This window comes from Lynx canadensis, chromosome B4 (genome assembly GCF_007474595.2).
Source record: "Lynx canadensis isolate LIC74 chromosome B4, mLynCan4.pri.v2, whole genome shotgun sequence".
NCBI classification, from domain to species: domain Eukaryota; kingdom Metazoa; phylum Chordata; class Mammalia; order Carnivora; family Felidae; genus Lynx; species Lynx canadensis.
Window position 1 is genome coordinate 92763644 of NC_044309.1, and position 14679 is coordinate 92778322.

The following is a 14679-nucleotide window of genomic DNA, read 5'->3' on the forward strand; positions in this document are numbered from 1 at the left end:
GATATTAAAAAAACAGTAAACACACTGATAAATTATATCCTAACATACAACTTTAAGTTCCTGATACTTCCAATGCTACTATTATATCACATATCTTTAAACTGTAGTCTCTATTACTAAATGAAACTCATTGTGGCATTAAACTGGGATACAGGCTCAAAGAAAACATGGGCATACTGAGCTTACGTATACTCACCTGATCTGGTATGTTTTCCTTCACACGGGTCCAAGCCCCGGCTTTGTATAAATACTGGGCTGGGCTCAGAAATTTTGCCCTATATTCAGAATTCACCTTCCTAACAGAAATGAAAGGAGAGTAAATATTTCACCATGTTGATCTTCTAAATACCATGACATTTTTCTTATAAAATACATACCCAAGCCTTTGATGTCTCCAAGGAGTAAGCTGCTTTTTAGGCTGGTTTGACTCTTTTGATTCCATCTCTGCTTCTAATTTTAAAGGATCATCTGTTTTATTACACTAAAATGGAAATAATTTAAACATTTTATGCTTAAAATATGTTATACATTAGAGCAAAAACATAAATGTTATAAAGTATAATTGGATACTGTATTACAATTCTGTTTGTGGAAGTAAGTTTTAACTGCTAAAGATAACCTAGAAATCACAAGCAATCAATAAACAAGTTTTGAAACTACTAGATCCGGTTGGGTTTTTCAAGTATAGCTCAGGTTTGGTTCATTTATAACAATATAATTTATATCCTTGGCTACAAAAAATTTTTCTAATTAACAAATAAACATGTAAATGAATAAACTTGACGTTACCACCTATTAAACAATGTTTTTACATTTGCCTTTGATATTCTAAATCCACATTTTATTGCGTTACAGTAATTAAATATAAGGTTCCAATGAGTAAGTTACCAACCACATTGTTTTACTGAATAACTTAACCCTTTTTTTTTAAATGTTTGTTTATTATTTATTTTGAGAGGGAGAGTGGGCGTGGGAGTAGCAGAGAGAGAGAGAGAGAGAGAGAGAGAGAGAGAGAGAATCCCAAGCAAGCTCCACACACGTGCAGAGCCCGATGTGGGGCTTGAACGCGATAAACTGTGAGATCATAACCTGCGAGCTAAAATCAAGAGTCAGATACTCAAGTGACTGACCCACCCCATAATCTCCCCATTATGGTAGATCCAAAAATATGTATATATGTGTGTGTATGGAAACAAATATATGTATAAACCAATTTACTTTTAGTCGTAGAATTTCTATGTTTAGAACCCACAAGGTATTAGTTATAGCATTCCAGAAGATTTAAAAATAGGACTTCTATCCCATTTACCTATAATTTACAATCATTTTAACCTGAATCTGTAACTTAAATAGCTATAGTTCAAATAGAGGCAAGTGTTTGTATGTGCTGATTATGGGGTGCATGGGTGGGTCAGTCACTTGAGTATCTGACTCTTGATTTTAGCTCGCAGGTTATGATCTCACAGTTTATCGCGTTCAAGTCCCACATCGGGCTCTGCACGTGTGTGGAGCTTGCTTGGGATATTCTCTCTCTCTCTCTCTCTCTCTCTCTCTCTCTCTCTGCTACTCCCACGCCCACTCTCCCTCTCAAAATAAATAATAAACAAACATTTAAAAAAAAAGGGTTAAGTTATTCAGTAAAACAATGTGGTTGGTAACTTACTCATTGGAACCTTATATTTAATTACTGCAACGCAATAAAATGTGGATTTAGAATATCAAAGGCAAATGTAAAAACATTGTTTAATAGGTGGTAACGTCAAGTTTATTCATTTACATGTTTATTTGTTAATTAGAAAAATTTTTTGTAGCCAAGGATATAAATTATATTGTTATAAATGAACCAAACCTGAGCTATACTTGAAAAACCCAACCGGATCTAGTAGTTTCAAAACTTGTTTATTGATTGCTTGTGATTTCTAGGTTATCTTTAGCAGTTAAAACTTACTTCCACAAACAGAATTGTAATACAGTATCCAATTTAGGCTGGCTGTAATTTGGCATGCTAAAGCTTTGGTTTAAAATACATGTATCTAGGGGTGCCTGGGTGGCTCAGTTGGTCGGACCAGGGGTGCCTGGTCCGACTTTAGTTCGGGTTATGAGCTCACAGTTCATGACTTCAAGCCCCACATTAGGCTCTGTGCTGACAGCTCAGAGCCTGGATCTTACTTGGGATCCTCTCTCCCGTTCTCTCTGCTCCTCCCCCGCTCACTCCTCACTCTCTTTCTATTTCTCTCTCTCAAAATAAATAAATAAACTTTAAATAAAACAAACAAAATACATGTAAGTATGCATGTTTCTGTTTGACTCCCATTATTTAACTTAAAGTGTGTGTTTCTATAGCTACTGTTACTCCTATAGCTCACATCACTGTAAGGCTAATCATTTGCTATTAGACATAGTAGACTTACCTTCTGTGTTGCTAAGCACTTGTCACATATTACATTTATTTAGTTACAACTCTGTCTCCTGTGTGGGGTTTAGTGTGGTCATCATTGTATTTTCAGTACTTACCCAATGCCTGGCCCCCACTAAGTGCTTAGTGAACATGTGGCACTTAATGGACAAATGAATAAACTAGCTGAAACCCAAATTCTCAGGTGGTATTCAGTAAAAGATAATGAGTAGAGTCTAAAATCATAAGCCTTTTATTTTGTTTAAAGTAAAGAGTTGATGAATACCTTCTTTTCAGGAGATACTGTTTCAAAATTTCCATTCTCTTTCAAATCATTTCTTAATTTTGGTTCTTTCACTGGAGATAAACCCTTGAAATTTCTTCTGTATTCAGTTTCATGGATGATTGAGTTACCTTTGAATTGTGGAACAAATTTGCTTTTATTGTGGAAAACCTTAAAACAAAAATTACTGTAGTTTAGTTCTCTTGTTGGTTAAATACACAAAACTTAGTTTCTGAACTGCTTTAAAATTTCATACATAAAGTTGAATTATAGGATGTCAAAAAAGTGAAATTATAAGACTGTTTATAATTTCGTATTATTTCATATATCTAATTAACATCCAAAAAACAACAAAAGCAAAAATAGACAAACTAAAAAGTTTCCATACAGCAAAGAAAACAATCAATAGGGTGAAGAGGCAATCTTGGAATGGGAGAAAATACCTGCAAATAGTACATCTGATAGGGGTTAATATTCAAAATATATAAGGAACTGAAGCACCTTGCTAGCAAGAGAACAATCTGATTTTGAAAATGGGCAAAGGGACACATACATCAATGGAACAGAATATAAAGCTCCAAAATAACCCTATGCATCTACAATTATTTACAACAAAAAAAGCCAAGAACATACACTTGGGAAAGTATAATCAATTCAACAAATGGTGTTTGAAAACTGGACAGTCACTTGCAAGAGGATGAAACGGGACCCTGGAACTTCTGCACTGTTTAATCGGTACCCTGCTCCTCCTAATCGCCTCCATTGTGGTAGCCTCCAAGAGTTACAGCCAGAGTGGACTGGTAGCTGGAGCGATCTTCGGTTTTGTGGCCACCTTCCTCTGCCTGGCGAGCATATGGCTGTCCTACAAGAACTCATGTGGGACCCTTGGGGCGCCTGGGTGGCGCAGTCGGTTAAGCGTCCGACTTCAGCCAGGTCACGATCTCGCGGTCCGGGAGTTCGAGCCCCGCGTCAGGCTCTGGGCTGACGGCTCGGAGCCTGGAGCCTGTTTCCGATTCTGTGTCTCCCTCTCTCTCTGCCCCTCCCCCGTTCATGCTCTGTCTCTCTCTGTCCCAAAAATAAATAAACGTTGAAAAAAAAAAAATTTAAAAAAGAACTCATGTGGGACCCAGTCAACAGATGCCGCTGTCTGAGGACACCCTACGGCCAGGCCCACGGCAGGCCCTGAGACGGGAATGTCGGGGGGCCGGCACCCAGGAGGGGCTTCTGAACTTCTGCTCCTGTGCCAAAGCCCTGCCCACACTGCTGGGCACAAGAGGGGCCTTCGACATCCTCCTGGGCTCCTGAGCCACTCTCGGCCTCTCTTTCTGGTCTTCCTTGGAGAATAGTCCTCCCCGCCTGGGAACAAAAAGCAGCCTCCAAGGAAATCTAGTCTCTTCCTCCTGCTTTTAGAAGCAACCATCTCAGGGACTGAGGACCCCACTTACCTACAACAGTCCGGGGGGTGGGTCTGAATACTCCTGCCTAAATCTGCTTCTACTCCACATTCCTCAGGGGAATGAAGCTGTTCTAAGTCCTCTTATAAAAACAAAGCCATGTCCAGGGCACCAGGGTGGCTCAGTCGGTTAAGTGTCCGGCTTCGGCTTAGGTCATGATCTCATGGTTCATGAGTTTGAGCCCTGCGTCGGGCTCTGTGCTGACAGCTCAGAGCCTGGAACCTGCTTTGGATTCTGTAGCTCCCTCTCTCTCTGCCCTCTCCTGCTCACGCTCTGTCTCTTTCTCAAAAATAAATAAATATTTAAAAAAATAAAAACAAACAAACAAACAAACAAAAAATGGGCAGAGGAATTGAATGCATATTTTTCCAAAGACATACAGATGGGCCAGCAAGTACATGAAAAGGTGTTCAATATCACTCATCATCAGCCAAACATAAATCAAAACCACAAGACATCACCTCACACCTGTTAGAATAGCTATTATCCAAAATACAAAAGATAGTATTGGCAAGGATGTGGAGAAAAGAGAACCCTTGTACACTGTTGGTAGGAATGTAAATTAATACAGTCATTATGGAAAACAATATGGAGATTCCTAAAGAAATTAAAAATAGAACTACCATATGATCTAACAATTCTACTTCTGGGTGGATTTCCAAAGGAAATGAAATCCGTATCTCAAAGAAATATCTGCACTCCCATGTTCATTGCAGCATTATTCCCATTAGTCAAGATATGGAATCAACCTAAGGGTTCACCAATAGGAATGGATAAAGAATGGTAGAATGGATAAAGAAAATGATACACACACACACACACACACACACACACGAATATCATTTAGCCTTCAAAAAGGAAATTCTGTCACTTGCAACAAAATGGATGAACCTGAAGAACATATGCTAAGTCTAAGCCAGGCACAGAAAGACAAATACTGCAGATTTCACTTATATGTGGAATCTAAGTAAGTGGAACTATAGAAGCAGAGAGTAGAATAATGGTTGCCAGAACTAGGGGGTGGGAGAAATAGGGAGATACTGGCCAAAGGGTACAAAGTTCCAGTTTGCAGAATTAATAAGCTCTGGAGATGTAAGGTGCAACATGGTGACTAGAGTTAATACTACTAACAGAGTTAATACCTGAAATTTGCTAAGGGGATAAGAGCTTACAACACACATACAAAAGGCTAACTACGTGAGGTGTTAATGTGTTAATTAGCTTGATTTTGTTGATCATTTCACAATGTACAGGTACATCAAAACAGTATTTACATACTGTAAATATATAATTTTTGTCAATTATACCTCAATAAAGCTGGGAAAAAACCCAAAGATCAACTTTCTACACTCACTACTATGTTGTGAATAATAGTTACTATAATAAAAATAATGTTTAAGCCAAAAAAATAATGAACCATATCTTTTCTCCCCAGTTTCCTACTCCTCCCTCCCATCAGTTTGATAATGGGATAAGTACAACTGGCATATTTAAGTGAACACAGACATTCACTTTATAAGGCAATTCTGTTGTTAGCTCTACCAGTTTTTTTTTCCTTCCTTGGCATGATTTTTTTTTCCTCCTCCAAAAAAACAGAAGATTCTTAACATTGTGAATACCTGATGTGTTCTTTTGTTCTGTTTTTTTTTTCTTCCTTTGCTTATTTTTAGCTCAATGCCAGGGGAAAAAATCAGGTAATAATGATGTTTCTGTTTTTAAATGTTTCCCTTTATCCTTAGTATTTTATAATAGGGTTTCTATTTTATGGTATATTATCACTGATTACAAAGAAAGCAAAAGGAAAAGATGTGGACCACAATTAAGGTATATTATAGCTTTGCAATGCTGAATAACACATCTTCATACAGATCAAATCCAGAGTATCTTTTCCCGAGTATAGCCTCAAGGACTTTTCTGCCAAAAATTATTCAGACTCCTTTACATATTAATATAAGACATCTTTTTAGAAAACAGGTGTTTGATAAAATAGAGCTGAATAGCTCCTTCAGAAGTTCCCTATCAACAAGCATTGAAAATTTGTCACAGGACTCTTTAATCCACAGACCCTGAAAATGATACACTTTGAATTAACAAAGAGCATTTACTTTCCCCCCAAATTCTCTGAAACTCCCACTAATGAAAGCAATAAAACTACTAGTGAAGGTTTGCTAATGATTTATTTTATATTATACTTTGGTCCTATAAAAAGGGCTTTTCTATACAATGTCTCCACTGAAATATATAAAAGCTGTCAATGGGGCTTTGATTTGAATTAGCTTTAGCTTAAAGATGAAATGTTCTACAAAAACTGAACAGCTACAATTTTCAGGGAGTGATTTTGTAGAGACACACACTTACTATCCAAGAACACTTGTGAGCCAACAAAAGAAGTACTGATCCTCTACGGGGTTCATGAAGGGGACATATGTTGCCTTAGCTGTTTTATATGCTTCTAAAATGTTCTACAAATTTCACAGTTTTTTTAGAAACCTGAATAACAAGTAAGCCCAAAGCTGCCACAATTTTTAGGATCACTAGAATTATGACATTAGTGTAAGAGGACTGATATTATTGTCTTGTCGAATCTACCCTCTCAGTCCTGAGGGGCATATAAAGTTTACAAACGAATGTTGAGATACAGGAGAAAATGAGCCATAAGGGTGTATGAAGGGATGTGTATGTGTTCATAAAGAAAATGCAAAGATCTAGAAGAAAAGTCTAGGCTGTCCTGGGCCTCTGAAGATATTCTAAATGCAAGTATTTCCTTACCCAGGCCCAGAAGAATGGTTAAGAATATAAATGAGAGTTAAGAGCCTCAAAACTGTCTAGCAGATGACAGTAGTAAAATATTGAGTGTTTATTAGTAATGGTGGTCGAGCACCAAAAAACGGTACAAGATACAAAGAAATCTAGGAGCACATTTAGGTACCATCATAGCTTTTGAAGTTTATAAATGTCATCAAAATGACAATTTCTATTACAGCTCACTTGATACAAAAACAAGATTATGTATCTTGTATTATTTTTAACATATTTTGTATTTTCTTGAAATATTCAGGGTAGTTATGCCTTTCTTATCAGACAGAAAACATGCAACATATTAGTCAACAAAACACAGTATTTTAGAATAAAAGCAATTTAATATTTTTTTATTAAATAAACACAATCTCGCAGCATGCAATAACTTACCAGTCCTCATGCTTCACTACCCTGTCTCATATTTAGCGTACGTGATGGATCTGGCAACAGTGACCATCAGTGGCCTAGGATAGTGTCATGTTACTACTATAGATCGAAGTAACAGAAGGATGTTAGAAAAACTCTTATTTTCACTTTTCTAGAACCTACCTCCAGGCTCACTGAAGAAGTACCTAATTTCTGTTAGCCCTTAGTTCTGTGTAAATCTGCATTACTAGATCAGAGGATGATACTTAAAAATATATTACATCCATTCAACTACCTGATTGGCTGTAAAAACTGGAGCAGCTTCTTTAGGGGTCTTCCAAACAAACTGCCTTTGATATTCAGAATTTCTCAAGATATCATGTGAAGGAACAACAGTCAGTCCTGCTTTCTTCCGAAGAACTCTATTCAACTGTTAGGGAAAGAAATACCCCACCCACAGTCATTAAAAGTTTCTTAATACTATCTTTTGTATTAAAACTTTTTCTTTTACTGCGGTAAAAACAAAAACCAAAAAGACATTATAACATATTTCGTATAACATGAAATCTACCCTCTTAACAAATTTTTAAGTATACGGTATTGTTAATTACATGCACACCGCTGTACAGCAAACTCTTTTTAATTGATGATCTCTCTTTTAAACTATTTAAAATTTCTTTCTGAATATTGTCAATGAATCACTGTGCATCCCAGAAAAAGACAGCACCTCTCAGTCTCTTCCTACCAATTTTTCACAATTAAATCTATGACTAAGAAACAGCAGCACCTTGCCTTATTCACACGTTGCTTCTGCGACACCCCTTCCCTTGCCCACCACTTACACATCACCTTCCTTGATTCTACTGTACCCCCTGGTTTTCGCAACGAGCCACAGATTCTTCACCAACACTTCTGAACGCCTCTCCGTGGTTCCAGTCCACAGTGGACACGAAATGGGGAAGAGGTAGTGGACTGGAGAAAAATGTGGGAGGCGGCGAGGTGTCTGCACAGGTCCCCAAAGCCTATGCTTATGTGCTTGCAGGGATGTTCCACAGGCCAGGTGTGACATAGGAGAGCAGAACTCGAAGATCTTTGAGATCCTGCCAGAACTGCCCTTCCTTTTGCATTCTGTCAATTGAGATGTTGTTTGTGTCCACAATAAGAAATTGAAAAGGGCCTAGGTAGAAGTCAGCTCACCACCCCTGCCAGGGGTAATGGCTTACTACTCCCCTTCTCTGTCTCAATTTGATCTCTCCCTTAGGATTCTGGTGCTGATATTTGATGAATAAAATCCAGAGGCAGGCTGCCCATCCAATGAAGAGATATCTTAGTATAACCAGTACAAACTGGCAACTATTAAGAATAGAACTCATAAGAGGCACCTGGGTGGCTCAGTCGGTTGGGCGTCCGACTTCAGCTCAGGTCATGATCTCACAGCTCATGGGTTTGAGCCCCGCATCAGGCTCTGTGCTGACAGTTCAGAGCCTGGAGCCTGCTTCGGATTCTGTGTCTCCCTCTCTCTCTCTACCCTCCTCCGCTCAGGCTCTGTCTCTCTCTGTCTCAAAAATAAACATTAAAAAGAAAATTAAAAAAAAATAGAACTCATAATAACTAAAGTCAACAGCCTCTTAACTATTCTATAAGACATCAGATTAAAAAAATAAAACAATGGAAAATTTTTAAGCATAAAATGTAGTATTAGTGAAATGATGACATTTACAAAGAATTCTATGCTTTTGAAAAGAAATACTGTGAATATACCTACCCCATTATCTACATTTTCTGAAAGCAGCTTGGTAGAATGCTCCAGTTCCTCATTTTCATTAACCGGTATATGACCTTCTATTACATCCTCATTATTTTCCACAATATCTGAAGCCCCTTCAGCTCTGGAGTCTGTAGAGTGAGACCTGGTTCTTTTGGGAACCCTGGAGGCTTCTAGTGCAAGAACTCTTTCTTGGTTAACATCTTCTTTTTGTTCTGCTTCTTGTAATTCTGTTTCTGCGGCTTCAGGTTTTGGTGATACAATATCATTCTCTGAGATAGCTCCATTCCACTCAAGAGATTTTGAAATTTGTGGATCATGATAAGGGACTCTTCTTTTTGAAATAAAACTTGGCTCTTTTGTGATTCCTACAAAATATAGTATACAGAAATTGCCATAAAGCTCTACCATAGCATAAAGTTACAAAGACAACTTTTAATAACACTTAAGAGAGGAGAAATGGAACTGAAAAATCCCAGGTGAGATACACACAATGTCCTTAAAGTTGCAAGATAAAAAAAAAAAAAAATAGGTATAGTTCGTTCTTCAACATAAAATCTTTAATTTTGCTTTTAAAAAGTATTAACTTTTTTTTTACATAAAAAAAATTAAAAATTGGGGTCACAATGTTCGAGTTACCCCAACACAAGTCACTAGAATCGCAACGTGACGGGCCTGGCAAAGCCAGCAGGACATGTTGCCTCCGTTTCTAATTACTTTCCTGTGCTACTTAACAGAACAATGGGCCCTAGTACTGTCAAAATTTGGAACTTTTCACAAAGCTTCTCTTATGCACAGTAGACCAAGGTGAGAAGGGATGAGATGTCATTATGCTGGATCTTGGTTCTACATTTGCCTTGATTTCCTGAGAATTAAAGAGAATGAACCCTTTTAACAAGAGCTAAGATACTATTTCTCTATATTTCTGTCTGGCAAGCAAATGTCCAAAAAACTTAACCTTCTACCCAAGTAAGAGGAGCTCTGTGGAATGACAGCCACTGAGACACTGTCCTAGTTTGGGGCCATTCTTTAAATAGAAAGAAGACTTAGCAGGGTGGGGAAGAAAGAGTAAGACTAGAGGGAAGGAGAGGAAAGGTGGACTGAAAATCTGGCAGGAGTTCTTTAGCCTCTGTCAAGGATGATTTGGCCATGGAACCCAGGGTCCCCTCCCTTACAAGACTTCCTTAGATTAGTGGTCTTCAAACTGGGTGCATATGTGTCTGGAGGCATATGGAGACATTCTAGGGGATAAGCAGACACGGGCCGCGTAAGGGAATCATTTTGCAGATCTTAACTCTGTATGCACTATTATCCCAATGTTGGTCTGCCTGAGAGTTGCACCTGCTGTCTGCAGTCTTCGTTCCCATCCCCGCCTTCCCACTTCACAAAAGGAAGACACACCTCTCAGCCAGCCCCAAGGAATAAAAAATTCTCGTAGGTGGGAAAGACAAAGGGACAATTCAAAAAAGTATAACTACCAAGAGAGAGTACCTGACAGCAAAGCAAAGAAGGCAGAGATGACAAATAACAAAAGAACAGTGCCTTATTTCACCCATCTTCACACTTTTCCCATCTAACTATCTTAGAATTAAAACTCGGGGGTAAGAGGGTTGTCATGCGAAATGAATATATGTTAACACATTTATAGGGATTGAAAAATAAAGTTAGACTTCGTTCTCACAGCAAATAATTCTAATTTGCCTGATTAGTTTGCCAATGAGGACTAACTTTACCACTTATATGATGAACATTTACCGTAAAGTGAATCAGCTATATTGGCTGCTCCAAAGTTTTAACAGAACGTAAGTCAAACATATGCATGATATTCCATAAGCCAGAAATCACATCCTTTGATTTCACTTTGTTACAAACTGAATTTGTTACACTTATGATTAAAAAAATTAAATGTCAACTTAAAAATGTGAGGGCCACCTAGATGGCTCAGTTGGTTAAGCACTGTCTTTGGCTCAGGTCATGAACTCACGGTTCACAAGTTCGAGCCCCACATAGGGCTCTCTGCTGTCAGCACAGAGCCCACTTTGGATCCTCTGTCCCACTCTCTCTCTGCCCCTCCCCGCTCGCACACATGCACTTGCTCATGCCCTCTCTCGCTCGCTCTCTCAAAAATAAATAAACATTAAAAAAATGTGAAAGGATGCAAAGACTTTCTAAATACTTTTAAGGGATATGAAAGCAAAAATTTGAAGACCATTGCTCTAGACTTCTCTCTGTTTTAACACAGAGAGGCTTCTGGTAGAAGAGCAAAATGAAAGGGGAAGATTCTCAAGTGGTCTGCCATAATCTCTGAGCACCAAATACACTAAGGGGAAAAAATACACTGTTAACAGAACACCCAGCCAGTCCTAGGTAAAATGGCTGTTATTCCTCCCACCTGCCTTTCTGAAGTTCTCACTCTGCCCCTCCCCCTAATCTAATTATTTCCCATTCACATACCTCCCCTAGACCATTCCTGCTTTCATAATGTACCATACTCTAAAGTGGCTTTGCTCCCAGTCTTGTCTCAACATACCCACCCTCAAATGTAACTGATCTAAGCTACAATGTTATGGGCACAACAGTCTGGTTAACCAATTCCGCAGTATCATAACAGGCCATCAGTGGGATATATATACTTCAAGATTTATTTTGTATTAATCTAATAGAGCCTCAAATTTGTAGAATTTCGAGTCATTTGGAGGACTGAGCACCATCTTGCCCAAGAAGCAGAGACATCCAGTGTTTGAAGTCAGGCTCTGGGCAAAGGATCCTGATGCTTCAGAGGAACCGAGAGCCACTGACTCTAGCCCACTTTTCCCTTTTTTCTCCAAATCTAATCCCAGAAACCCTCTCCTCATTTTACTAATTTCCCAGGCTTGGGAAAATTATGCTTATTTCTCATATGTCTTTTCTTGGCTTCAAATATCTAATATTTGAGGGACATACATACCATGCATAAAGCATGCTCACATGTGAGGCCCCAAGCACTCATCTGTATATATGCACCTGCCCCTTAACAAGGAATATCTCATTTAATCCCTCCCAGCAATCCTGTGCAATGGGTTTCCTAAACCCCACCTGGTAAAACAGATCAAATTTTCCCAAGATCAAAGCTAATGGAGGTCCAAACTCACATTCATTCATTCAAACACTGGTTTGCATAAGCACTGGAGGAGGTGTCATCTACTAGGCAGGAAGACAACCAGAGCCCTTGCTCTTCGAGATCTTCTATTCTAGTGAGGGCCAGTGAAACAGGCAGGTAGGATAAAGTCACTCTGTTTCTTTTCCTCTGCACCGTTCTCTGGGAAACCTTGGCCTAGGGCTGACTTCCCTGGGATACCAGGAGGAAACATGTGTGATGACAAAAATACAGCCTCTGAACTCATGGGCTTTCAACAAAACAGATTTGATTTCACATCATGGTTCTGCCACTTACTAGCTATGAACTTTGGGCAAGCTACTTAATCTAAGTTTCCCTTCCTCAAGACCTTGGGAGAACACCTCCCCAGGCTTGGCTGCTCTCAGCCGTCCCATCTCAGCTCAAGTATGACTCCTCAGAAAGGCCTTTCTTGACCACTGAGGCTTCCCTCCAACCCACCCCTCCCCCAAGTTATCTATATGCTAGCCTATAACAACTTGAAGTCCCCTAGTTTACTTATTGAGTTACCTGTTTACTTTTTTTGCCCACAATTAAGGGTCTTTGTCTGATTCAAGGCTATGTCCCTAGAAGCTGGGAATAGTCCTGGCCTATAGCAAGCCCTCAGTAAATAGCTGTTAAACAAATATGTCAACCAGACCAATGGAACAATGCTTCACAATTCTTAATCAATTTTTGCAAACTTAACCCCAAGCTTTATTTAAGTTACAACGACTATTAGTTTGTTCAGCTTACCTAATTGATCCGATCTAAGTCCAGCCCATGGGTACCTTCTCCCCACCGAGGGATTATAGGACTCTGACAAATATGACTTTTTCCACAGAAAGTTTCTCTGGTATTCACTCAGCCCCTGAGATACAAAATAAAATTTAAGTACAACGCAATTAATGGACATTGTTTTTAAAAAAAAGACATCAGTAAAATAATTTCGGAACCATGAAAAGAGTTGAAAGCCTGGAGACTGATAAACACAGAAGAGCTCCCTAATAACAACTAATATTTACCCAGCCCTGTGCTAAGCAGTTCACACGTCTTCTATCCTTTAATCCTCACAACCACTTGAGGCAGATGCTGGCAGGAATCCGACTCCCTGAGCAGCTACCTTTTTGCTGGTTGTCTGATTCCAAAGCCTGAGCTCTTGTCTGATAACAGGTGACAATCTAAATCCCCATCGCTATAATTATCCTTACTGATTACGCCGGCAATGAGTACACAGTATCCGGTATTAGGCCTAGTACCTCTCGAAATGTTGTAAAGTCAACCAAAGACGAATTCCCATCCCATTCTGGATACAAGCCCTTAAGATAAAAGAATAAAACAGGGTTTGTGGAAGGCTGTGGTCAACTGTTATGCTGATGGGTGCCTGACCCTGACACCTACCACCTACCGGAAACTTACGCACAACTATGAAAACTGTATATTTCTTACACCCTATCTTTACCTAGCCAGGGTCCCATTTCTCGATCCTTTAAAAGACATAGGCACTTTAAAGTTTTAAAGGGCAGGTAGGGGGCGGAGGGTAAAAGGCTGAGATGTGAGATGGGCTACAGGTGTCCCAATCTGAAGCCACCTTAGATCCCATTACAAAGCGCCCTCCTTCCATCACCACTCCCCTGTGCCCTCCAAAATCAATCTCTCTCAACACCACCAAACGCCTCCATACTGCAACTCGGAAATGTGTGTGAGCGGAGAGGGAGCTAGGTGGAGGAGGCAAGCATCCCTCAGGATCTTGGCAAGCAGGCTCGGGAGCTGACAGGCATTGCGGGGCCCAGGAGTGCCGCGCAGAAAGCCAGCGCGGCCCCCGCGCCGGCACCCGCCCCGCCACGACTCCCCCCGCCCCCCCCTCGCAGCAGACTTAGGATCTGGAGACCACGGCCTCACCTTGAAGCGCACCGGCATGTCGCTCGGCGCTAGAGCCCCCGCCACTCCGACAGTTAACGGGACAAAAAGCCCCGAGGGGGCGGGGCGACAACAGTCGGTTCCCTAGCAAAATCCTCAGCCTGGCGTCCCCGACTACGCGCCGGCGCACTCCGCGCTTCCCTCCTTGAGCCCCTACGCTCTGCCTTTCACCGCCCATTCTGAGGTTTAAGAACCAATAGAGACCCCGAGAACTTCTTGCCGTCATTAAGATTCGACCAATCAGTGCCCGAATGGGGGACGCCCGCCTCCCGTGACAAATCCCGGCGACTAACAGAAATGGCGGGCGGAAGACTGGCCAATGAGGCTCCCGGAACCGGGTGGGTGGGGCCCCGCGGGAGCTTCGTCCTGGGGAGAGCTCAGCTGCTGCTGGTATTGAGGGTCGCGTGCGGCTGTGGGTCTACCTGCAGGTGGGATTCGTTTGTCACCGGCCTCGCTGCGCCGGGTTCGTGACGTCAGAAAACATGAAGGTGTGTTCTTAATTCCAAATCTGTGACGAAACCGAAATGTTTTCTTTTTCTGAAATGAGAATGTTCAGGTCTGTTC

General features: G+C 40.4%; 1 protein-coding gene across 3 annotated transcripts in view; it reads right to left on the reverse strand.

Moving 5' to 3' along the window:
* Positions 1-14248, reverse strand: part of MDM1 (Mdm1 nuclear protein) — a 35533-nt gene extending 21285 nt beyond the window's left edge. The window contains exons 1-7 of one of the 3 annotated variants that reach the window (XM_030323162.2): positions 14098-14248; positions 12952-13066; positions 9063-9430; positions 7593-7727; positions 2682-2849; positions 378-481; positions 197-296 (exon numbers count right to left, since the gene is read on the reverse strand). In XM_030323162.2, coding sequence (XP_030179022.1) covers positions 197-296; positions 378-481; positions 2682-2849; positions 7593-7727; positions 9063-9430; positions 12952-13066; positions 14098-14115 — 1008 coding nt within the window. In that variant the 5' untranslated portion in view covers positions 14116-14248. Of the gene's footprint in view, positions 1-196; positions 297-377; positions 482-2681; positions 2850-7592; positions 7728-9062; positions 9431-9800; positions 9928-12951; positions 13067-14097 lie in introns of those variants that run through there. The other 2 variants (XM_030323161.2, XM_030323164.1) reach the window with 2 other exon arrangements.
* Positions 14249-14679: the final 431 nt, after the last annotated feature.